The 24,695-nt window shown below is 46.0% G+C and overlaps 1 protein-coding gene across 3 annotated transcripts in view; it reads right to left on the bottom strand.

Moving 5' to 3' along the window:
• DGKH (diacylglycerol kinase eta) overlaps positions 1 to 22,459 on the bottom strand; it is a 681,607-nt gene extending 659,148 nt beyond the window's left edge. Inside the window, exon 1 of one of the 3 annotated variants that reach the window (XM_078657279.1) lies at positions 22,124 to 22,459. In XM_078657279.1, coding sequence (XP_078513405.1) covers positions 22,124 to 22,450 — 327 coding nt within the window. In that variant the 5' untranslated portion in view covers positions 22,451 to 22,459. The remainder of the gene's footprint in view (positions 1 to 22,123) is intronic. The other 2 variants (XM_078657278.1, XM_078657277.1) reach the window with 2 other exon arrangements.
• Positions 22,460 to 24,695: the final 2,236 nt, after the last annotated feature.

Below are 24,695 nucleotides of genomic sequence, written 5' to 3'. Positions count from 1 at the left end.
TGATACTTCAAAATGAAAATAAATTTCAACATAAAAATGCTAAAACAGATTATGGGTCAGATGTACAATTTTAGCATCTCAAACGTCCCGATTCACAGAACCGGTCCGTTTGCGACCAGAGAAAAGCTTTTTCAAATGTGTAAAATGCAAAACGTGATTCGGCAACTGGTTACCGAATTGCATTTTGCATTTGCGATTCGGTATTTTGAAGTGGCGCGTTTATGGTGTCCCTTCCAAATACTGAATCGGAATTTTATGTATTACTGTATGTGACTGAATTCTGGTCGCAAACCACTAATGATTTACCACCAGTTTAAAACTGGTGGTAACCTGTTCACAAATGGGAAGGGGTCCCCGAGGGGCCCCTTCCCCTTTGAGAATTATTTGAGAATGGAATTAATAATATTTTTTAAGAGCAGGCAGTGGTCCATGACAAAAACTTCCAGGTTTCATTATTTTCTTTTCAAAAGCATCCCATTTTCCACTAAGAAAAAACAGACTGCATTAAAAAAATTAAAAAGCAATTACAGACATGGTGGCCTGCTAACCTCAGTAGGCCCCCATGCCTGTGATAGCTGTGATTCCTAATGGGGCGCAAACTGCAACCAACCTCATTAATATTCATGAGGTATGTCGATTTGTGACCCGCAAGTAATCCCAAAATGAAACTCAATGAGTTTCAAACATTAGGAATACCAATGTCCGAATTGCGATTCAGAGAAACTAGCAATTAGGAAATCGGTATTCCAAATGTTTGAACTTCTGGCCCCAAATTCTACAGCCAGAAATGGCGTAGGAAAGCCAAAGGTGCACCACACCAACGGAAAAAATGCATTAAGATGACAGTGAATTGGAGATAACAAAAACTATACCTCCCTTTAACTAAACCATGTTTTTTATTTTCACACTCTGAAATGGTCTGAGAGTGAAACCCAAATGTAGAGAACAATATGAGCGGGGGGGGGTATAGAAAGTTTTGAAGTATTGCCATTCTGCTAACGGTGCCTACACTCAATCGCTTTAATGGTCAAACTCAAAATCCTCCTAAGTGAAAAACAATATACATATTGGAGTGCTTAGGTAGTCCGAAGTTTTCATTGAAAGGTCACTTAATCACATATTAATCAAGATTATTCAAACATGTGAATTCTTCAAATAGTGGAGGAGCCATGATGTGATATTTCAAAAAAGGTTTTCTTTATTCTTCACATCAAACTGCAGCCCAGCCTTTAAATTGGATCTATATTGAAGAATTCATATGTTTGAATAATCTGGATTAATATGCGATTAAGTGAACTTTCAGTAAACATATTGACTTGCTAAGCACTCACTCCCTTTTGTAGATTGTTTTTCACTTTGGTTTATGGTTTCGGAGCAGTAGGACCATGAGACAGTTGAGTGTTATTGCATTCAGATTAACAATACGAAACACCTGTGGGGCAGTTAGAGCTCAAACTGCTGGGTTTTTTGTATTACTCATAATCCTCCTACTTAAAAGCACACAAGTGAAAGGTAACTTCCACGATAACTCATAACCTTTTATCATACCATTCTGCCCCAGAGGTGCAAACCTACGCGGTCCCCCTACAGAATGTGAAGAGGGACTCCTTCTCCCAACAGTGAACTGTTGATAACAAAACCTTTACCTCCCTTTACCCAAACAATTTCCAGGATCATACAAAAACATGCTTTTTTGTTTCACACTCTGAAATTGTCAGAGTGAAATCTGTATGTAAACAACAACATGAGGGGGTTATAGAAATGTTTGAAAAGCTGCCATTCCACTATGGTGCGTACACTCAATTGCTTCCAAGACCAAGCTCAAAATCCTCCTTTATTAAACACACAAATGAAGGGTAACTTCTATGATAAATCCAGATTTTTTTTCATACCGCCGCAGTGGTGTAATGCAAAACAATTTGGTCCCCCTACAGATGTGAAGGATCGGTACGCTTAGTCTCCCATATCTCACAGATATTGATCCGTATTGGGCTAAACGGGGCCCCCCTAAAAAGTTGAGGGGCCCTTGAAGGGTTGGGGCCAGTCTGCATCACAGAGGCTGCAGGGGTCTGAGTTACGCCCCTGTTCTTCTACCTGAGCACAGGCACTTCCAAATCAACACAGCTCTTGACGAAGTTAACACATCAGTTTCTAACACTTGTTCATAAAGGTCCCACCACATCACACGTTATTCACATTATTCATAAAGATCCAGCATGTAGTCAATTTACATTGTGCACTGCTTTCTACATTGATAAACTACAATATGATCATTGAACACATTAAACTACTTACCACATGAACTAAAACTAGATCGTTTTCCATGATATTTGATCAAATCTTCTTTTGCATGATTATCACATACTCTTGATGTCAAATGAAATTTGACGACTCAGTGAATAAAATCTCTCCCTGGGTTGCACCACTAATGCAGTGCACCACTCATATGGTCATGAAGCCTAGCTCATGCAATACAAAACTATGTTGTGGAACAAGTATAATCGATCTGTATGTTGCCTACATCCTGTTTTTGAAAAGGCCAATTCTTGGTTAACAAGGAATCCGTGTAATGAATCCCTCCGCCTCCCAGAACCTTCACTAAACAAGCCAAGCATGACAAATGCAATTTGAATGAAAGGATGGTACGCGGAGCGAAGCAGCTCTGGGACGCTCTTTGCTCCAACGGTTTCATGTAACCACCGTTGGCGCAACAATGGCGGAGAGATACAACACCCTTTAATGGAAGCCGTCCGTCTAAATATAGCCACGCTTAAATAATGCACCGGGAGTTATAAAATAAAGTGGTGGTAAATTATGCATAGCGGCTGTTATCTTTAACAGCAACATATCGCTTATTACGTGTAACTAAAGCAGACTGGGAGAGGTATATCCTCGGTCAAGGCTTCTGGCACATAGCCGATAAGGAACATTTGACTTGGATGTCTAGTATCCTCTTCGCCAAACATTAATTAGATAATAATGTAAAACATGCCAGCACTCAGGACTTACCCAGAAGGTGTGCTTTGTTAGAGGGTGGGGATGTGCAAGAGGTGGGGTATGAAAGGAAGAGTCTAAAACTTGTTCAACTGGGAAAAGGCTGCCATTGTCTGCAAGTTCCCTGGGGAGTGATACAAATTCGGCCAAGTATACATCCGAGAGGTTCTGCCACAAATCCACACATTTTTTCTGAACTTCCTTTTCCCAGGGATGCCAGTGACAAAAGGCCTCTGTTAGCGGTGGGCTATGCAGTTAAATCATGGCTTTAGGAGGGTTGTTTGTCTTTTGGCTTCAAAGAGCTCTGGAGGAAATGTGTATGCTTGAAGGTGTCACTCTGTCCTCTTACAGGTCTACCACTGACAACAGGGGCTCTCTTTTATGTACTTTTGTGGAAAGAATAGGTGCTGGTGGCAAGTCTGATATTATCAGAGCACCACCATGTATTTTTGCAATTCACTTGAGAAAAAAAAATCAAATTAATAATTTGGAGCTCTACTAAGTCCAGAGATTGATAGTGATGTCTAATTGAGCACGGTGAATCCCAATACTCCAGATGTAGTGTTGGATGCTAGACATATTGATGCTGAATCAACAACACAAAAAGGACCGGCTTATTCATTTTCACAAGCCAGGATGTGGCTGAGCAGGTTGAGCCTGGACAGGGAAGGAAGCCTGCATGGGTCAGAAGGCTTCCATCCCTGTACTTGAAGGCATCGGTTGGAAAGCATTGCAAATCATGTCCCTTTAACAAGGACAGGTGGCAGAATAATATGAAGCATTCTCTGGCATCATCAGTAGGTGGATAAGCAAGCAGCCTGGGAAAACTATCTTGTCAAATATAGTGGCACTGACTGCGGCCATTGAAGAAATAATGAAAAAATGATAAGTGTCTCCAAGCTTACAGAACTGCGCTCACACAAAAGCTGCCAAGAAACGTACTGCCACAAGGCCCAAGAAATATGTTCTGCATTTTATTGGCGCTGCAATGTTGACAGCTAAGTAGCCTCTTAACATCATCAGCTAAGGCGAATAAAATATGGCCTCCCAGCTGCAAAATGGGCAGTCGCTTTAACGGCTGAAAGAGGCCTGTTTAATAGACAGCATGCGGTCTATTTCACATTATGCCTGCCGTAATTTAATCATACCTCTGTTGTATATCAGCACCATGGCAAGATGAGAACATTCAAAGTCGACAATACAAAGGCAAACCAATATGAAAACCACACAGTCCTGGTCCTCCCGTTCCAATCCTGAGCCTACCCTCCCTCCCGGTTTCTGTTTGAGTGATTGATTTGTGTTTTTCTTGAGTTTTCTTTGATATTCTCAGGATGTGTGTATGATACACTCCCCCTCTCCCTCCCTTATACATGCCGAGCTTGTAGGCACCACTATATTGAAGGAAGTATTTTGGCTTTGCTAAGTAAAAGGTTTCTATAGAGTACACATGCTGCTCCTTGGTAAGGAATGGGGCGGGAAGACGGACTAGGAAGTAATGAGTCTTTAACCCCTTCGCTGCGGGGTTTACTCCCCCGCTGTGCTGGGGGGAGTTGGGCACGCACAGCGCCCGCATGCTCATGACGAGCTGAGCTCGTCACAGGTGCATTGGCTCCTGTGGAACGTTCAGCACAGCAGGGGAATTCTCCCCGCACCGGAGCGTTCCACGGGCCATGACGAGCACCGGAGCGCCGTGGCTCATGACGAGCTCAGCTCGTCATGAGCATGGGAGGGGTTAAATATTAGCCCACCCCATCAGGTCATGAAGCACACATCCAGCCCTCTTAACTCATGCCACCTAACCAGATGTGCAGGATGGCTTCGCACAACCGCCTCCCCTTGCTCCCTCCATTCGGGGGAAAGTCTTGTTACTCAAAAAATTAACTCTTGGCAACTCCATCCCTCTGCACCATTGCTGCAAAGCAATTTTTTCCTTTCCCCTTAAACATCTGAAGATTCCATCTTCTGGCACACATTCTAGCATCTCTTGTTTTGGGAGCACAGTCCTGCACCCCAGCTTCCTTTGAGTACCCAGTGATCCAGGAACGCAGAGGACCTACCGTTTGGCAGCACCATTGCCATGCATACACAACAGGGAAGATGAAACCACGTGGCCCAACTCATGGCAGCGATGGGGTGGCATTCAAAGCTTACTCTCATAATAAAAACAGAATGAGGGGGGCGGGGGAGCCAAGAATGCCCGATGGGAAATAAGATTGTAATGTAATATAGAGCACAATATATATCCGCTGGACTTTATCTTTATAAAAAACAATCTGAATCACCCTATAGGAAATTTAAACATTGAACAAATGAATGTATCAAACGTTCGTAAGATCGTGCATAATAATAAAAGTTCATGATGAAAACAAATTATGTGGTGCCAGGGGGAGTGCAGAAGAGACAGTGATCAAAGTACACAAAAAGGTGAGTGCAACAAATCACACAATGAAAAACAGAACACAGACACACACAAAACACTCAAAAACCGAGTCGCGGTTGTAAATGGTGTCCTTGTGTCTTATATAACCATTTGTAATTCAACAGTTGACGTTTCGACCTCTGCGCTGAACGTGGCAAGCTCATCAGGGCAAAAATATGATTCTATGCCACAACGATGTGCTATATCAATAATTGAAATACCTCAAATAAATCAAAATTATTATCCATTATGTATAGAGCTACAAGTGGGCACTACAAATGGAAACTGCAAACTCTAGAGAACAGTGTGCAAATGTTCATGCACTTCAAAATTCATTATATATGTATTAAAGCGTCATATACAATTATTAGGATTAGTTGTGTAAGGTAAAACACGCACACGGAGCACCCATTAAAGCACTCAAATGTTTATAGACATGTATTTTTTAAATGAGTTTAACACTTTGGGGCATATTTATAAGAGGTTTGCGTTATGCTTGCACCTCGAAACCTCCGAGTCCTATTTATGAAACCACGCAAAGCCACTTTGTGTGGCTTAAAAAATATGGAGAAACGCAATGCAGCGCAAATCGCTGTGTTGGATTACTTTGCGCAAGTGAGGCATTCCATGGAGTTGCGGAGGGTGTTCACACACCAATTCCATGGTTTTTGACACATTCCCAGATTTACCAATCCTGGGAATGTGCCAAAAAGATATACCTCCTCAGGTGAGGCGTAACAAGGAGAAAAATCTTTATTTCTCCTCGTCGTTTCCCTCTTTCTACGTGTGCTGCATTCTGTAGCATACATAAAAAGAGGAAAAAGCCTCGTAGGCTTGCTTTTGGGCAGGAAGTTGCCCCTTCCTGCCAAAAAAAATAAAACAATCCTGCACACAACTGAGACACCTTTGCACCATGGTGGAAGGGTAGGGTGCCCAGAATTTTAAAGCCAATACTCGAGACATTTCACAAAAATAGAAGGAGGATTACAATTTTACCTCAACTGAGCGCACAGAATAACAGCGCTCCTCAGCAGAGAATTACAGATGAGGCAGTAAGAACATAAATAAAATGCAATTTTTAAAGCTAGTATAGTAAACCTGTTTAATTAAATTGCTTACTGCTTTCTTATAACAGCTTCTAACTATCCCTGCTTTGGGAAACATAAAAAGGCACCTCTCCCCGTTTTAAGTCGACCCTCTCTAAAAACTGGGACATGAGCTAAATTTCCCGAAATCTGCCAGGACAGCTGGTGAAAACTCAGGCCGCCTGGTCACCCTATGTAAGGGTGCCTGCATTGGCGCTAGGCTTCTAAAACAGCACCAGGCTGCTAAAATGGCATCACGCAAGGGGAACGGAATGTGCAGTATTGGCAAAATTCTTTTTACTCAAGGGAGGCTTGGGTCCTTGCGCAAACTAGATAGGACCACTTGTAATTTGTATACAAAGTATCTAGTTGCCATTTTGTCAATGGTTCAAAAACGAAGCAATGATTTTAATTCATTGGCCCACGTGATTTATTCCACTTTTCCCTAAATACAGCACATTCCTGCCATTTCCCAGCGACTTAGGGCAGAGCATGAAGGTGACTTGCTGGACAGCCCAGCGCCACTAATTTCAGAAATATGCCCCTTTGTTTATTGGCTTTCATGTCTACCATAGTGACAGAAAAAGGGCGATGGAGTGATGAGAAGATGAGCACAAGGATCTTTTTAGGGAATCTGGGCCACCTATAACATTTTTAAGTCGATATGTCTGGGATTTCTAGTTTGATCAGGTCGTACTATGATTGATTGAAATTGCATCGGTCTGTTGCTAGTTCCTTTCTGGATGTACCTACACAGCATGTTTCATATTAACGATTTTTAACCAACTGCCCAATGACTTCTGTGATCCCATAACTGTGATGTGTGCGATAATGTGATCTGTTTCCTTTGTTTTTTGTTGTTGTTTTTTTCTTCTTCTCGGTTACAAAATTGAATAAAAATAAACAAAAACAAAAATGACGTGTAAAGGACAAAACCTGACTGACTGCAAGTAGGAGAAAGGAAAATTAAAAGTTACTTCTAAAAAGAATTTAAAACTAGTGCTTCGCTTAGTAACCATTCATGTTTTTGTAGCACAAAACGAAATCAGAGCACCCAGAACTAGCGAAGAGTTGTACAATTTTTTGAGAGGTTTGGAATTTAGGATTACAACTCAGGTACTACGGCAGATAACGGTGAGGGAGAAAGAAAAAATCTATAGAGGAAAGGTTTTACAGGTAGACAAAGCCAGTGGAGACCAGTGCATAAGCCTGGGAAGAAAGATCCCCCCATGGAGAAACACCAACAAAAAAGGGGGCAAACAGGCACAGTTCCTGCATGAGGGCATTAGGGGCGGAGCACCACCAGTCTCAGAAGAAGGAGAAAGAGATTGAAAGGAGACTGGTGGTCTGAGGCTGCGGCACTCTGGTAGCAGAGCAGTAGGCAGTGTACAAACACACCCTGCGCATGTGTGGTGGATGTCCGATGTCAATTTCGCCCAAGTCACACATGTGCAGAGTGTGTCTGTGAGGCAGTAGTGAGGGCAAGCAGACGCTACCTGAAGCATCTGGTTTTACAAGACTTCGGTCCGATTTTCAGCTCGCCCGGATCTCTGACGTAGCTACGCTCAGAACATTCTTCTAGTTCTAGGATCCCGCCTCCTCCTTTGACTGGATGACTGTTGATACAGTCACCCTATGACAATAGGAGTCGGGATTTCAAGTACTGGTACCTGCGCTGGTTTCGTATTTCCTTCCTTTCCTTCCTTCCTTGAACCAGCTTCAACCCGGTCCGAGAGAAACCCCGTGATGAAGCTGAAAACAGTGAGTACTTAATGTGCTTTTGATTTATTTATTTTTGCAGATTTATAAAGCGCGAACTCGACCCGAAGGTATCGGAGCGCTTTACACGAACACCAGTTACGCAGCACAAGGACACATTCATTTTTGGTATGCATGGGGAGTTAAGTGAATTGCCCAGAATCACAGGATGCTGAGCCCACGCGAGGATCGAACCCGGTTCCACATCTCCAATTAAAATCAGCAGCTCTAGCAGTAAAGCAAATAGCGGTAATTTTCGCCTACTTTCAAATGTAAAGATGCGCTGAACCTATTCTAAATACATTTGGGTGGGGGCGTGGTCTGGCCACGACTGAGGATGGCCGCTTCACCCTTGGCGCTCTGTGCAAAGAAGGGCCCCGGATGGCAGCTGCAGCACTTTCATCATAGCGAGGGCTCCCCAGCTTGCCCTTCATTCCACCTGCTGGACCCAGCACCCAGTACTAGCATTTTGAGGATGACGGGTAACAACATCATGGGGCCACCGGACTTTCACGCCTGGCTACGCGCTGACTGAGGCGGGCTGGACCAGTGCCACAAGGTGATGCTGCAGTCCACAGTGAGGAGCGGGGCCCAGCATCAGCAGGCACCCCTCCTCCCACCACGTTGCCTGCGGAAAGGTAGGGGCTTTGCAATCTGAGCCCCCGCCACATCCACTGCACAGACTATACGGCCCGATGCGACCCGACACCCGGCCTAAAACTAGCGAGTCTCCGGCTCTCTAGACGTCGGCACCCTTGAGCCTGCTCTCAGCTGACGGCTCACCAGGATCTTGCGGCCTAGGTACCTAAGCCGACAACACCACAAACCTCTGGCCCGGATCTTAAGCGGACTTCAACTGCCTCCGCCTTGACCACTGACAGTGGAATACCAGCTTGCGCAGTGGACTGCTCCTCGGCCCCCCCACCCTCCTTGCATCGGGTTGCTCTTTGGCGGTGAAGGGCAGGGTGTAGTGAAGAGGTATTGACAGCTACCACCTTGCACCTGTGATCCATCCCTCCTCCTCTTCTCTAGGGGGGCCTACGGCACCACCTCACCATTACTGGCGCCTGGAGGTGCAGTAGGAGCCTGGGACCCTGCCATCGCTGACCCCCAAAGTGGGTCTGCCAGGGCAGGCCCCTCTGGATTCTGATGCTTGACTGTAGTGGACTGGGAGAAGACCCCAGTCGCGGCTCGGGGGACTCGTGGGGCGGGTCGTGGGGGGTTAAAAATAAAGTTTAATTAAACAAAAAAAGTGCAAACCTATCTGAACGCCGGGTCTGCGCCAACTCTGCTGTGTGTTCCTGTGTCGGGATCCACCGCCACGTTGGCGCCTTCGCGAGTGATAACAGTGCACATTATATAGACGTGAAACGTACATAAAGGATGTCCCCCGATCACCTCTGCCTTTCAAATTTCAGTATAAAAGTCACACAGGATACCACAAAGATTTACCTTCAGAGCACTATGTTTCCTAAAAGGTGAGAGGGGTATTAAATCTGGTATTTCTCCAGTTCTCATCCACAGGCTCATGGTTAAGTGAGAAAGGGTACAGGAAAGACCCATTTCAAGAATGGTTCACATTTGAAGAAGGAACTGCAATGCCAAGGAGGGCACGAGGAGGACGAAGAAAAGAAAAAACTAGGAGAAAGTACCGTAATACCACCAAGTGAAAAGTCGATATAGGCACACAAAACTAATTCTCTAGAACAGTAGCAGAGCGAGTGTGTCATGAGCCCTAAGGGAAGAAAAGAAATGGACCTCATGGCTGCGGTTGAGATTATAAAATACAGCAATACTCATGTTTCTGTGAGCCTCTCGTATCTCTGAGACTCCGGTGCCACTGCACCTTCTGCACCAATGGAAGCTATGCCCCTGCTCTGAAGCAATCCTGGAGGCCTACAATGGAAAGAATGCCTGTGAGGAAACCAGGCTAGGCAGAGAAAGACCAGGGAGAGGAAGAAACAAAATCAGTCTTCAGATGGAGAGAAGCCCATATGGAAAGAAACAGCTGAAGAAGAGTACTCAAAGGAAGAAACGTGAAAAGTGTGCGGTGGTAACAGGGAAAAGAGGAGTGAAAAGTAGCCTCTGCAGCAGCAACTCATAGGGTCCAAGGAAGACCTACGCGAAGCCCTGGCCATAGTTAGGGATTTGCTAAGAAATTCCAGCATACTGACAGATTGACCGATAAAGAAAATCCCACTTATAAGGTTAAAAACCCACCATTCTAGAGTATGTGAGGATTCAGTGTTTGGAGGGGATGTAGTTCACAGGCTAAGATGCCAACTCCAGAACATGTGGACATGGGTTCTAATCTTGGCTGCGACACTTGAATGAGAATCGTGTGACTCAGGCAAATCATCTTATATCTGTTTGCCTGAAAATGGAAATCTGGGTGAAGTAATGGAATTATGCTATTTAGATGCGCAAATACTCAAGTGATAAACACGCTCTTGTATGCCACCCGCCCTCCTTTAACGCAAGAACTATACAGCCAGGTTCACAATACATTAAAAACAATACATACATAAAAATTTGATTTATACCAGGAAAAAGTGTGAGTGCCTAAATTTTAGTCGGATGAGCAAATGGTTTGTCAATCCAGAGAGACAGACATTGATTGTAGGACTAATTATAATGATTTACAGGGTGCGAAAACCAAAGGGGTTTCTGGCATGGACATCGTTCCGGTACGATACATCAGAAACAAGGATCCCACAAGAGAAAGGATTTCAGCCTTTACTTAAACAGCTCTAGGTTCTCCATATTTTGAATGCCCATGAGAATAACATTGCACCATAACTTGTACCATTTTGTCCCATAAAGTACTCCTTTAGGAATGTCTACCCATCGCTTGGCCTGTGATCTGACTGGCCTGCTTGACAGGCACGCCTTTATTCTTGCACAGTGTCTCTTGATGAGTTACCATGGTGATCAGAAAGTGATCAAAATGTTACTCTCTCCTAATAAGGAACATACAGTTCTTGGGTAGTAATGGGTTGCAAATGGTGTGATCTTTTTCCTCCCACTCTGCAGGTTTCTTTATAGTTTGCAGACAGCTCAACATAAAACACACTGAAGTAATATGTGTTTATCACTCTATGGCTCTTACAGTAATCGCACTGCCTTCTTCTATAAGGTAGTGTGGGAGTTTGGAAAGCTGATGCGTGTGATTACATCATGCTTTATATTGTTGGTTGACTTGGCCCTCTATATTGTGCAGACTGTCAGCCGTCACACCCAAGGTCTGCTGCGAGAGGTGCCCAATTGTGTCACCCAACTTCCACCATTTGTGGGTATCACCCAGTTTTGTACCTATAATCCGTAACTGGCAACATTAGTTCAGTTTTGCTGAAGCCGAGTGCAAACCAGGTTTTCCGCAGCCAATTATGGATCACATCGAAAGGCTGAACAGGACTTCTGAATGAAATTTGATATATTCGCTCACCGTACGTTAACCCCTAGGTACCATCTGCAAAAATATGAAACCCCACAACCTAAGCTTCCAATAAAGCACGCGTCTTTAAACTTCGGGGGGGGGGCTCCCTGGAAAGGTAGGGGGCACAGCTGATCTCAGGGAGGGGCACCAGAATCAGGTCAAAATAAGCTTTATGCTGGTAACAGTGCTTTGTTTTCAGCAGGAGGGAGGGTGAGCAGCACCAAGAAGCTCTTTAATGGGCTATCACAAACATCTTTTGTTATATATATCCGGGCTGGGAGAAGGTGTCAAAAGGAAAGGGACTCCAAATATTCTTAAAAGTCCACCCCCATTTCTAATAATCACACATTGGATAATTTTACACATTCGTAAGGCCTGCCCGACCAGAATAGTACGTTTACTATTGTATATTTTTATAACGGTACAGAACTTTAAACATTGCCAGTTTAATAGAATAATTGTGAAAATTTTGAGGGGGGCCCCAACTATGTTTTTTCCCCCAAGGGGGGCGCAACATAAAAAAGTTTGAAGATCACTGCAATAAATTATACAGTTACAAGCATGGACAAAGGTTAAAAACTTGTCATACTCTACAAGTTGATGTCTTCACAGGCACCATCACTAATGCCATAACCAAGTGCAACCACAGTATCTACAAGTTGATGTCTTCACAGTCACCATCACTAACGCCTTAACCAAGTGCAACCACAGGATCGGCCGGAATAAAATAACCATAACCACTCCAGCACCAAAGAGACACACCTACAACTTCCTACATGCGATTGATTAAAATACTGTGGCCCATGGGGGCAAGTGCGACAGAGGTTGAGCGGCGCTAAAAATGCTGCTGTTCCTCCGTCCAGTGTCAATAATCTATCTGGAACGGCCATAAGAGCCATAGAGTATCAGATCAAACAGCAAGTGGGAACTTGTACAAGGTATTAAAATATAAAGAGACTGATTGGAAACACCAACCGTAAATGAGGTACCACGCCAATGCATGCACAAAGAAGTGTTGGACTTGGCCCTTCTGGCAGGTTCACCCCTGAACTTTTTGCTTTTGGTATGTGACCTGGTGATAGTGATTTTTGAATTCTGCGCACTTTACCACTGCGTCCCAGGGTAAAGTGTGTGCGTGTGGTGAGGTTGGCCTGCCCTCCCATAGGAATGCATGGGGAATGTATGTGTCCTCGGTGGTTCCTGATGCGTGGGGAGTGCAGGTGCGAGTTTGGTATATGCGGACTCGTGTGAGTGAATGCTGCGCAGTGATGTGTGCGGCATGATTGTGTCTAGTGTGGAAGTGCCACTTCTAGAAGTGGGCATGATTGTGTAAAATATGTGAATTGGCTGTCTGGCTTCTGATTGGCTGGAGCTGGCTGGTGAGCCTGGCTCCAGGAGTCAGGATGGGTCTGCCCCGGTGGTGAGTGTTGAGATTAGCATGCTGATGGCTGGGGAGGAGTGCACCTGGGACCTGAATAGGGCTGGGCTTTCCCAACACAATGCTGGCTCCGCCCCCTGTGGTGCGACTGATGACCCTAGCCTGCCTAGTGAATAGTGAGAGGGGCTGAGCACATCAGAGTGCTCCAAAACCAGCTGCGACTGGTTTTCCCCCCCACCCTGCACACAAAGACAAAGGGATTTAGTGTATAAAAAGAGGCTGTGACCTCTTACAAGATGTTCTCTTGCTGCTCTTACTGGAGAGGAAGGCCTGCTGCTGCTGGGCGCCAGAAGGTCCGCCACTGGGGATTGCCTCCCTGCCTAGGAGGACATTGTGAGCTGGCTCTGGGCCCAGCCGTCCAACCCCCACCTCCTGAAGGACTTTTTGCTGTGCTTTTCCCTGGACTTTGGGGACATTAGCGCTTGGGAGCGCTCTGCAGGTCTTTCTTTATTCCCATAGCGCTGGGAGCGCTTTTACCTTCTTTACAGCCCCTGGGGGCGCTTGAGTGGCTTCAGGGAGCTATCTGTAGCATCATGCTACTGAGGGAGAGAGGGGATTCCCCCGCCCTTGTGCCTCCAAGCGGCTGCTCACGCCGCATATTTGCCGATTTTTGGTGTTTTCCGCGCAGGTGCCCACCCTGCATTTGACCCGCGATCTTCCCGAGACTTTGTGGCACCCCTGGCAGGTGCCCTCCCTGCCAGGGACCTTATATTTAATCACAAGGGTGCCTACCCCTCGTATTGCCCCACTTATAGTGTGCCTTTTAAACGGGAGCCTACCCCGTAGTTTTGCCCAGAGATCACCGCCGCAGCACGGGGGCCGAGAGGAAGCAGCCGCCGACGTCACCAAAAGGCCGTGCTGGGATTGGCCCAGCCGGCAGAGACTCCTCCCGCATCACTGGTGAGGAGCTCCAGGATTGGATCTCCCCGGGAGGGCTTCCCCAGGCGACAACCCGGAAGCCCCGGCCGAGGAAAAGCTGCCCTGAGCCTCCTGCGGGCTCTCTCTAAAAGTCCCGGTCCAGAGAAGGGGGGTGAAGTGCGGGCTGTGTGAGGCGCGGGCTCCCATGCTTGGAGTGACACCCCGCATCCAGACCGAGAGAGCCACCGGACCCCATGCTCCAGTCCCAGGTGAGAGGAGGGGCCCGGGGGGTGAAGAGGGAACTCAGGCCCATTGTGAGGGCTGCCCCCCACCCACGAGGTGCAATTTCCTTTGATGGTAGAGTGGCCCCGGGAGGCAGCGGGCCGCTCCCACGTTAAGCCTACATTCCTGGGGGCATAGTCTTTCTGAGTCCCCAGAGGGGGGGGGACTCCAACAATTCCGAGGCATTGTTGTTTCGAGCCTGAAGGTCTCCAACGTGATTTGGGCAGTATCTTTATTTTAGAGCCCACGAGGCTCCACAGTGGCATTTCGTTTCTAGAGCCTGCGAGGCTCCCACGTTGTTTTGGCCCATTGTTTCCCTAAGAGCCTACAGAGAGCCAGGAGGCACGCTGGGCAGCTGCTCCGTTGAGGTTTTGCGCAATCCCTTTGGCTGCCTGCGCAGCCTGCCCTGACATTTGGGACACAGGGCGTTTCAGCCCCAGAGAGGCCAGTTGGCCTGGGACAGTCACAGGTTGTGGCTTATGTGTTTTTATGCGTCATGTGCTTTTCCCTACATCGCTGAATGTATGTTTATGCCTCATGTGTTTTTCCCTACACCTCTGAATGTGTTGTGATTATCATGTGTAACGTTTTCATGCCTACAACCCCTAAATGTATTGTGATACTTAGGTGGTTGTTCTTCCTAGTACAGGTGTTGCTAGTGAGGTCCTGGTTCCCTGCATGACATTTTCCTAAGGTGGTTAGGGTTGCGTAGGTGGTACTTACCTGTTACCAGTGATTACTGGTTGTGTGCTCTATCTTCTATTTTGTGCTACAAGTTATTATATGTTCTATGTTCCAAGTGTTATTCCTTCCAGTATTCTAATTCTACCAAGTGCTAGTTCTAAGAGTGCTTATTCCGGACAGTGGCCCACTGTCAATGTCTAATGTGTTTGTACAATACAAAGGCTATTTTTATATATAACCATGTGTGGAGTTTCCTTTGTGGTGGGCCTTGGGTGTTGTTGCTGGGGGTGCGTGCACAAACACTTAACTTACATTGCCCCGGGGATCAGCCTTACTGCTCGCGCCACGTTGCCTAGATGGTGAGCAGGGGTTATCTTTGGTGTGTAACTCCCTTGCCCTGACGTAGGAATGGTGGTTTCCGCCTGACTTTGGCACAAGCCTTAGCCAACCGGAAATCCCATTTCTAACAAGAAGCATAACAACTGGAAATCATATACAAGTGGTGTATTCAGTGCTATATGTCGTTAAAGCGTTGAACTCGAATGCACGCCAACCCAGTGCCAGTAAAAGCCCAGAGGATTTTCATGTAGAAAGCGCAAAGAAGAGACCCTTAAGGTTTCCTTTAGGGCTGAGGAACAAGGATTTGTAATAAACACCATCATATCACATCCTGAGCAATAATGTCCACTTTCCATATGGCAATTTCCCAGCGCTGGACAGCTGAGAGCTGCTGGCGGAGCCCAGGGTCCAAACCTGCAAGATCATCTACAATTTAATTTTATTCAATAATAAACGGTATGGGTTTCCAGAGTTTGAAGCAAAATCAAAACGGAATTGTACCTTACATCGTTCATTCAACAATGTGCTTATTTATCAAGTGCATACAAACGCAAAAAAACAGATACGAAGCCTGCAAAAGCTGCTAGTTTGTGTGTCAACTTAATTTAGTTAACCATGGCAGCGTAAGTGCTGCAGACTTGAAATAGAAAATCGAACACCCTCAAATTGCATATTCTAAAGGTTTGCGATTTTTTTTTTTTTTTTTAGAAAAGTTGGGCCGAGTCCACGAGGCTGAGCACATAATCCTGGGTTCCATTTAAGTCACCGATTTCATTTAAATCGCACACTTGAAAATTTTAGGGCAACATTTTTTTAAATATTTTTTGAAGGGAATTTCAGTCAGAGCAGGTTACATGCATATTTACCGCAAATTCTTCACACTGAATTGTTATCATTAAAAGCACATAGTGTGCTTGTGATCAATGAAGAAATTCGGGCTGTGTTTTCACCAGCACGTGCTCCTGTGGTTGAAAAAGAAAAACATCTAAAAACACAGGGCTGGATTCCATTAATGCATGCCATTATATCGAGACGACGTGTATGATATGATCTTTGGTTAAAAAATCATCCGCTATGAGCGTCCAGGTCATCCTTGACTTTATTGTTTTGTCTGGCTTTTGAAATTTTGTTTTATGAAAATAAAAAGTAACACTGTGAGAAGATGTGACTAAGAGTTAAACAATCCGCTCATGCCAAAAGCTGTGTGGAGCGCGACCAGATGGCAACACAAATCAACATTTTTAATTCAAGTCTAATTTCTGCTTAGCTGCCCCAAGATAAGCTCCCATGGCCCTTATTAGAGGAGTTCAGGTCATCCTTGCCCTGATTGAGACCAAAGTAATTAAACTAATGAACATGAGTGATGTTCGTTTTAAGGTTGTGTGTGTGTGTAGCGAGGGTGCAATGGACCCTAATGCAAACCTGGCAAATGGGCATCTAAGGACACTCACTGAATAGTAAAGGACAGTCAGACCTGGGGTGCTCTGGGCTCCTCCCCCCTCCCCCATCTGGTGCTACTGCACCTGCCGCACCCTTGATAGCCATGCCCCTGCCACACACACGTAGTAGGGGACGATCGGGGTGGCGTCAATAAAAGCTTTACAGAAGCTTTCAAAAATGTATAGAGAGCACAGGCAACTGGTGCCCTGGTTGCTTCTTATGGCTAAACAAAGGGCAGGCAATCAATGCCACAGAGGATTATTTGTATTTATCGACACCCCTTTGCCCACCAAAATCCACCTCACCATAATTACCAGAACTTTTGTACCCATTAAATTTCAGCAGGTTGGACATGCCAAAATGTACCAGAGGGCTCAAACTTTATCCCACCTACTAATTACCTGGGTGATTAACATGCACAACTCCTAATTTCCCAACAGTCCATTATAATAAGCTTTATTTGCACAATTAATAAAAAACATTGCAATCGAATGATAAAAAAGAAGGCTGCCTAACAGTGGTATCTGGTTGGAGCTGGTGAATGCACTGAGGGTTTAGACAGGGCTTTAAGTGGGTGAAAAACTAGGGGTGCGGGAGGGGGGTGAGGTGGTCTCTCAAAGCGGCACGGTCGATATAATTAAGGGTGTGCCTTAACACCTAAGCTAAAAATCTGCGCTTACCATAGTGTGCCGCACCACTGGGATTTTGCTGCTTCTGTCATTGCATCCAGACATACAATACATGCAACATTACACCTACAACAAGCCAGGACTATTGACTTTGACAATGGGTATTAGTTGCATAAGATAAATAAGCAACAACTATGGCTTAATTATATATAATATTGAAAATGCTTCCATTATGAAATGATGAGACTGTGAAAGTACTATAACGAGTCTCTTTGAAGTTACATCAAAGGATGTGAAGGGTGGCACTGCTGTAGAGCAAAGATTTTTTTTCTCCCTGATGGGGAGGGCAAAAAATGAGAACCAGATAAGGACCCGTCTCAGCACCTGCTTTTTAGAACTGCAGCACCGGCAGGACCTGGCCCAGTTAAAGCCCTGGGTTTAGATGATTTTCTTTTATTCTAGATGTTCTAAGGATGGACTTTGGAAGCATTTTCAGAGAGGTGCGTGGCCTGCATAAAGCCTGCCTTCTTTCAGCTGCAGAATGCCAGTCAGTTCTGGGGAAGGGTCTTGCGTGAGGGAGCGACCAAGGGGCTAGTGCTGTATTTTGCTACTGAGACATCTAGGCGCTTTTAAATGAATGCATTTGTGGATGAGGCAGCTAAGATATGATGAGAGATTTGTGCCTTTATAAGCCAGGGAGGGGTACAAGGTTTTCTTCCTTCTTACCACATATAATTTACAATTCAATAGCGGAATGAAGGCTATATTAAATTAAAAATAAGGTTTTGAATAATAGAATATTTATTATAAAAACATATGAAACTACGTTATAACGCCGAGTGTCCACCTATGCTATAGTATTGAGATGGCAGAAAACACTTCCGCCCCTGAACTTACGTTCTGTGATTCACGTTCACCACAAAAGCCAGAGAAAATTCTCAAATGATACATTAAAGCTATCACCACATCACAACAGACAGAATACTATGGCTCATTTCCACGTCACAGACTGCACTTTTTTTTTTAACAGTCACTTCACAAAGTTCGATTGGGTAATCTTAAAAAGTTTAACAGGCAGGCCAGAGTGTCACAAAGTCGTCCTGACCCCCTCGGGATAGAAAAATAACACGACACCATTATCCGCCCTCTCCTGAAGCCCAGTTCCTCACAGTCACAAGCCAATGGTACAAACATATGATCTGGGAGAAACAAAGGCAAGCACGGATTCTCCTGTCATCTGAAACAGATGACGAGGAGGAGGAGACGAGGAAGTGAACAGAGGGGACCGCTGCAGATTTCACATCCATGTCGTGAAACGGCTTCCAGCCCAGGATGTGGAAAGAGAATTCCCACCTCTTCCTCTCCAGGCACAATACCAGCGTTGCCCAGCGCTACCCTTTTAGCAATGGTTGATTGACACGGAGTTGCCTCAGAGTGCCCTGCCTTCCACTGAGAGCAGTCACACGGTGCGCGAGCCGCTCGCAGCCCCGCAGCCACTGAGCGCGAGCTGCTGGAAGGCGCGCTCGAGCCCTAGGGGCCACGAGCGCACCTCAGAATCAAAGTGTGAGCAGAGGCCACGCGCACCTCTCAAGCATCCATAACGGTCACCGCGTTACTTCCAATGTGGGCGAAACAAGCTGTGTAAGAGAAGAGCAATGTGCATCTACTGTGGAAAATAAAATATGCGATAACAAATGACATTTGCAAGAGAACAATACACAAGTAGTGTTGTATTAAAAAATGTCGTGCATAAAGCCAAAGATTAAACAGTTTCACACAACAAAATGACAGAAAATCAAAAAATCAATATTAGTATACTGAGGTTTCCTATGTCTCTCCTTACAACGGGCATGTGCTTAAAAGGGATGATTTGCAGCAGGCAACGGAGGTACTAATTGGCTCAGAGATACAAAGAGGGATAATGTACGAAGATAGGCAGGGCTAATCATGTTCACAGAGGTTTATGGTAATAAGTACTGTGTTGTGTGAGAAAGGACGTATATACTGACATTTATGAGGCAGAGTGATGCTCTGGTGCAGGTATAGGGAGGAGAGATGACGTTATAGTGCTAGACCGGTGGCGTGATGTACGGAGGAAGGGTTAGGACAGGTCAGTGATGCACTGGTGCAGATATAGTAAGGATGACGTATGCACTGGTACATGAGTTTGTACTTTACCAGTGCAGGAATGATCTTTGTTGGTCTGGGACTAACAGAGAAAAGATGAGTGGGGTACTGGAAGAGAAACAGAAGAATGAGTATGAACTGGTTGCGGATTGAAAGGGTGGCCTATCAAGTGCTAGAGTGATAACAAAAAGGAGGGGCGGGCCCCAAAGCCACAACCTCTGGAAAATACTGTGCAAAAGCAGTTCTGGTATTGGTAATAAAGTTACCAAAATCAATTTCTGCAATATTTTGAAATTCTCCAGACTTTTGGGAAGCAACTGGTGGAAACAATTTTTCACCAACTATTACCACAAAACTCATACTGCAAGGAAGGCTGCCAGAACATTCTCCAGAGATCAGTGTGAGGTATTCCTGGCACATTTTCCAATAGTTTCTGGGCATGTTTAAAAAGCTCTAGAAAGGTAGAGAATGCTAGTAACCAATTTTGCCTTTTCTAGGGAATTTACCAGTATATTTTGGAACAAGGTGCTTCGTGTACTGGTACAGCAGGTGTAGGAGAGATGGCAATACTTATGTAAAGATACGCGAATAGAAAGAGTAATTAGTGCAAGATGTCCTAATTAGCGGGTACAGGGGTGGGGTGACGAACCGTGTCAGTAGTACAGCCATAGCAAGAGGAGATTCAGGGTACAGGTAAGGGAGATATGACAATACTTATGTGAAGGAACGATAATAGTAAGGGCGAATTATTACTAGTTGGGGGGTATAGGGATGTGATTGGGACCTGGTTCCCTAGTAAAGTGATAGTAAGGGGGTTTGGCGTAATGGTACAGGGCTGCCATAAATTGCTGAATCGGGGTCAGAGTTATAAAGGAAGGCCAAAATACTGGTACAGAGTTATGAAAGAGGCCTGGTGTACTGGTACATTTAAAGAACATCTAGTGCAGGGGTAGAGAAGTGGTAAGGGGGACTGATGTACTGGCACTGGTGCAAGTGTAGGAAGGTGTATTAGTAAAGGATTAGGAAGACGCACTGGGATAGTTGTTCGAAGAACTGGGGTACTGGGTCGGAAAAAGCAGAATTTAAGTAATTATTGGTATAGTTATAAGAAAGGATATGAAGGGGGGCTCTGTACTGGCACTCGTACCGAAATGAGGACCCGTATACTGGTAAAGAAATAGGAAACAGGACTGATGTCATGCTTCCGGGCTACAGAGGGGTACTTAACTTGGAAAATGGCATATTAGTGTGGGGACAGGAAGCAGTGCTGGCATGCGGTTATTTTATAATCAGGACTAAATGGTCAAACTAGGAGCAGCTAAGGTACTGTACACGTGAAGGGGTACTGGCGTGACAGGAACAGCTGATGCCCTGTTGCTTAAGAGACACAAGCGGCTTCTGCACTGCTATTGGCATGGCTGTGCAAATGCACTATAGCAATGATGAGACAAAGGCCTTGTGTGCTGGTGCTAGGGGCCGATTGCGATTAGAGGTGTCCAATCATGTGGCGTGACTAAAATGTGTTTTGCTGCCAAGACTGAAAGCGGAGAGAGCCTGGGGAAGTGAAAAATGGTGCACTCTTCCTAGGTGGCATAATGAAGTAGGTGTGGCTAGTAGGGTGTTGCCTTGTACCTGGGGTGCGTGAGGCATGATGTTTGCAGCTGGCACACTGCAGGACTGATGTCACGTGGTTGGATTGCTGGCACTCTGCTATGGGCGTGAGGGGTAAATCCTTCGCCCAGTTTGCAAGAAATGACGATAACCTGTTGCTAAAATAGGCGGGAGTGAAAGATGCTTTGTTGCTTGGAAGCACCAGAAGGCTGGGATAACCTGTTGCAATAAGAAGGAAGAGTGATGCTTGGGGCAGGTTGGGGTGATTGCTTGTTTCCCGGGTAGGGGTGAAGCAGTGATGCTTAGTTGGTTGGGGTAGCGATATTACTGGTTGCTTGGTTGTGGAAAGTGAAGCCCCGTTGTTAACGCAGGTGGTAGTAAAGCATCAGTTACTGCGATAGTGATGTCATGTCCTACTGCTGCGTGGGAGACGAGAGGCTGCTCTTTTGTTGCGGTGGGAAGAAGATGGTCTGTCTTGTTGTTAATTCAGGTGATGTGTTTGTTGGGCTAGGTGAGTAAGTGCTGGTTATGGCTAAGTGAGTGATGGTTGTCACGAGAGCTAAGATTCTGCTGCTATGGTGAAGGAAGCGACGCCGCTCTTGCTGTGGGTGTTGGGAGGAGCACTGTTGTTAGTGTGTTGATTGGATGCTAGTTTTGTGTTAGGCGGACAGAGAGATCTGTTATTACGGTAGGATGTTATGTGGAACCTGTTGCCACAGTTGTAATTCTCTGTTCGTATTGTGAAAGGAGTGATGCCTGCAGCAGGAGCGCCTCGGTGGTGCCTGTTGCTCGAGTGGGAGGATGGAGTGATACCCTGTTGCTGGGTGGGTGGGGATGAGAGAGGGTGGGACTGGGTGTCCCTCTATGATTGCACACGTCTAGACATCAACAGCTCCCCGTGTGGCACATGTTGTGTGAACTTTCTTTCGGTGTGACTGCACTTCAGTGAGTTCCCTCTCCTCCAGAGTGGCCTCAGTGTGTGTGAGTCGGTGCCCTGTACCTCAGCCCCCCCCATGCCCTTACCTTGCTCCTGATCTGGCCAGAGGTGGACACTTTCCGGATGAGCTTCTGGGGCCCCTCGTGCTCGGCCTCGCTGTCCGACGAGTCCTCTCCGGGGGCCGCCGCTGCCCCTGCTGCCGCCGCCGCCGCCGGGAGGTGGTGCTGGGCGATCCCGGGCCCGATCATCCCCGCTCCGCCGCCGGACCCCTTCTCCGACTCCTGCCGAGAGAAAAGACACCAGTCCGGGTCAGCCAGGGTGGCCGCCTCGCAGCCCGCGCCCTCGGGAGCCGCTGGCGGCGGCAGAGCCGAGCAGCCTGCGCTGGCGGCGGCAGCGGCTCTCTTGGCCGCCATCTTCCGCTCCCTCCCACTCCCCCGCCCCCTGCTCCTCCCAGGCCCGGCCTGCCTCCCAGCGAGGCTGCCCGGGCGGCGAGAGAGAGGATGCCGCCACCGCGGGCGGGGAGGGAGTGTCGCCTACGCCGCGCCGGGGCCCCCCGGGCCTCCTCTCTGCTCAGCCCCCCGTCTCACCCAGCACTCTCTGGGGTCTGCCACCGCGACCCACCCCCAGGAGACGCCCTCCCCGTGCTACGGACGTGACATGCTGCCTCCGCACAAGTGACAGCTTTCACTCTCACATGAAGTGACCTGAGTGACTTCTCAAATGTTGCCACAGAAACTGCAAACATACAACGCGCACATGCTAACTCTTCACGAGAAGTCACACTTTCAGCCTAACAGCTTGAACTTTTATGACCACCCCCAATGCTAGCCCGAGTCCGTGCTTTAACAGTAAATATTGAAGTCCTGCTATTCACTATCCAGAGGACCTGTTTGCTCCTGAAAAGTGCCGAACTCTACCATTAAATGTACTGAAGCAGTGGTGAAAGTGCAGACTTTCACTTTCAAATTAAAGAGGTGCAGGCACGGCCCCGTAAAAGCCCTGGCCCCCAGTTAAGTTGGCGGGGGCCCCATTTTGTTCCGTTGCACCTGATATCAGCTCATGTCAGTGGTGGTTTGGGGGTAGTTTCCCACCTACTTTGAAACATGCAAAATTGTGTATTTTAAAGTGCATCTGCCTGAACAATAGGATAGATAGGTTCTCGGTTCTCCAGAGTTCTGAAGTGACAGGTCCATACTCCCCTTAAACATTTCAATCATTCTAACAGTACAACAGAACAGTTGTTCACGTGCACCAACGTATTCATTTCCATGTTCAAATGAGATATTAATGTGAGAAAATCAGAAATACGGACATATGACATAAACATAGAGGATATGCTTTTAAAACACATTTACAAACTCTATCATTGTAGCTGCAGTGGTAGGGTACTTCCACATACCATTCAGAAGGCCTCTGTTCTAGTCTCGGTCACCTCACTTGACCACATTCTGTGATCCTGTGCAAAATCACTTTGTCTCACAGGGCCCGTGTTCTCTTATTTTCATAGGAGCGCCTAGAAGCCACCCCATTCACATCGTGTAATTATCAGGGAAATACACCGAGGGAACAATCTTGTACCCTAAGAGCAAACACAACAGCGTGTCTCCGAACGAAGCTATTATCACACATTATTACATCTCTAGAGATTGCCTTTCTTCATTGATGAAACTGTTTTGACATTTTAGGGTGTTTGTTCTTCTCAGTTATTTTTTGTTTATGTGAAAGTAACAGGGATGCTAAAAGAATGGGGATTGCATACTTATGACAATTATATATTGTTTCAATATATCACACACCACTATAGAGTTTATATTTGGGGAACGGTCTGTGTATTCTTTCCTCTGACAAGAAGTTAGATATAAAATTGGAGGGTCAATTCTATATAGTTTCTCATGAGTTATTGAATATACATTTTTCCATGAACGAACATTTTATTTTTTTCAGAGCTTCCTAAGAAGCACTAAGTATGTTGGTAATTAGTGATTTATATAAAGTGAACCTAGCTATGAAGCAACAGAGTGTTGTGCTATACTGGAGTGGACATATGTAAGTGTCAGGAGTATCGTGGTAGGAATAGATGGACGAAGGGGTCCAGTACTGATGAGTTGTTGTCTGAAGAGAGGACTCTTTAGTATTTTTTGTATGAGATTGTGATGGGATCATGCTGGAAAATTGTTTGCCATCGGATGAAATTAATAACTAAAGTTTCAGGGCTTACCAGCCTTAGGTTGCATTTACTGTTGCTTTGTCTAAGAATCATTGTTATAAAAGAGACGTCCCTGCAGTCATGCTGACAGCTAAAGACCAGACCAGCTGCCCAGGCCTCCATGCTTAAGTTGTATGATACAACCACGCATGCCTAAACCATGCATGCCTTAACAATGTGGTCTGAACTACGATCATGTCTTTACCATGCATGCCTTTTCCATGCATGCCTTTACAACAAATTTCGTTGTAAAGGCATGATTGCTAAAGGGATATGCATGGTAAATTGCATATTCTAGCCCATCTGCCCTGCGCCCTAACACCTGATACCCCAGCCCTGTAATCTATCCCACCCCAGCCCATAAAACAACCCTGTCCCTAAGCCATAACACTCGGTCCTTGTCCCCAAAACTACCCTAACCCCCCCTTGACCTGAGTCCTAAACCTCCTCCC

The sequence above is a fragment of the Lissotriton helveticus genome, chromosome 8 (assembly GCF_964261635.1).
Source record: "Lissotriton helveticus chromosome 8, aLisHel1.1, whole genome shotgun sequence".
In the NCBI taxonomy this organism is placed as follows: Eukaryota; Metazoa; Chordata; class Amphibia; order Caudata; family Salamandridae; genus Lissotriton; species Lissotriton helveticus.
The sequence above is the reverse complement of the archived record's forward strand: the minus strand, read 5'-3'. Positions and strand labels throughout refer to the sequence as shown.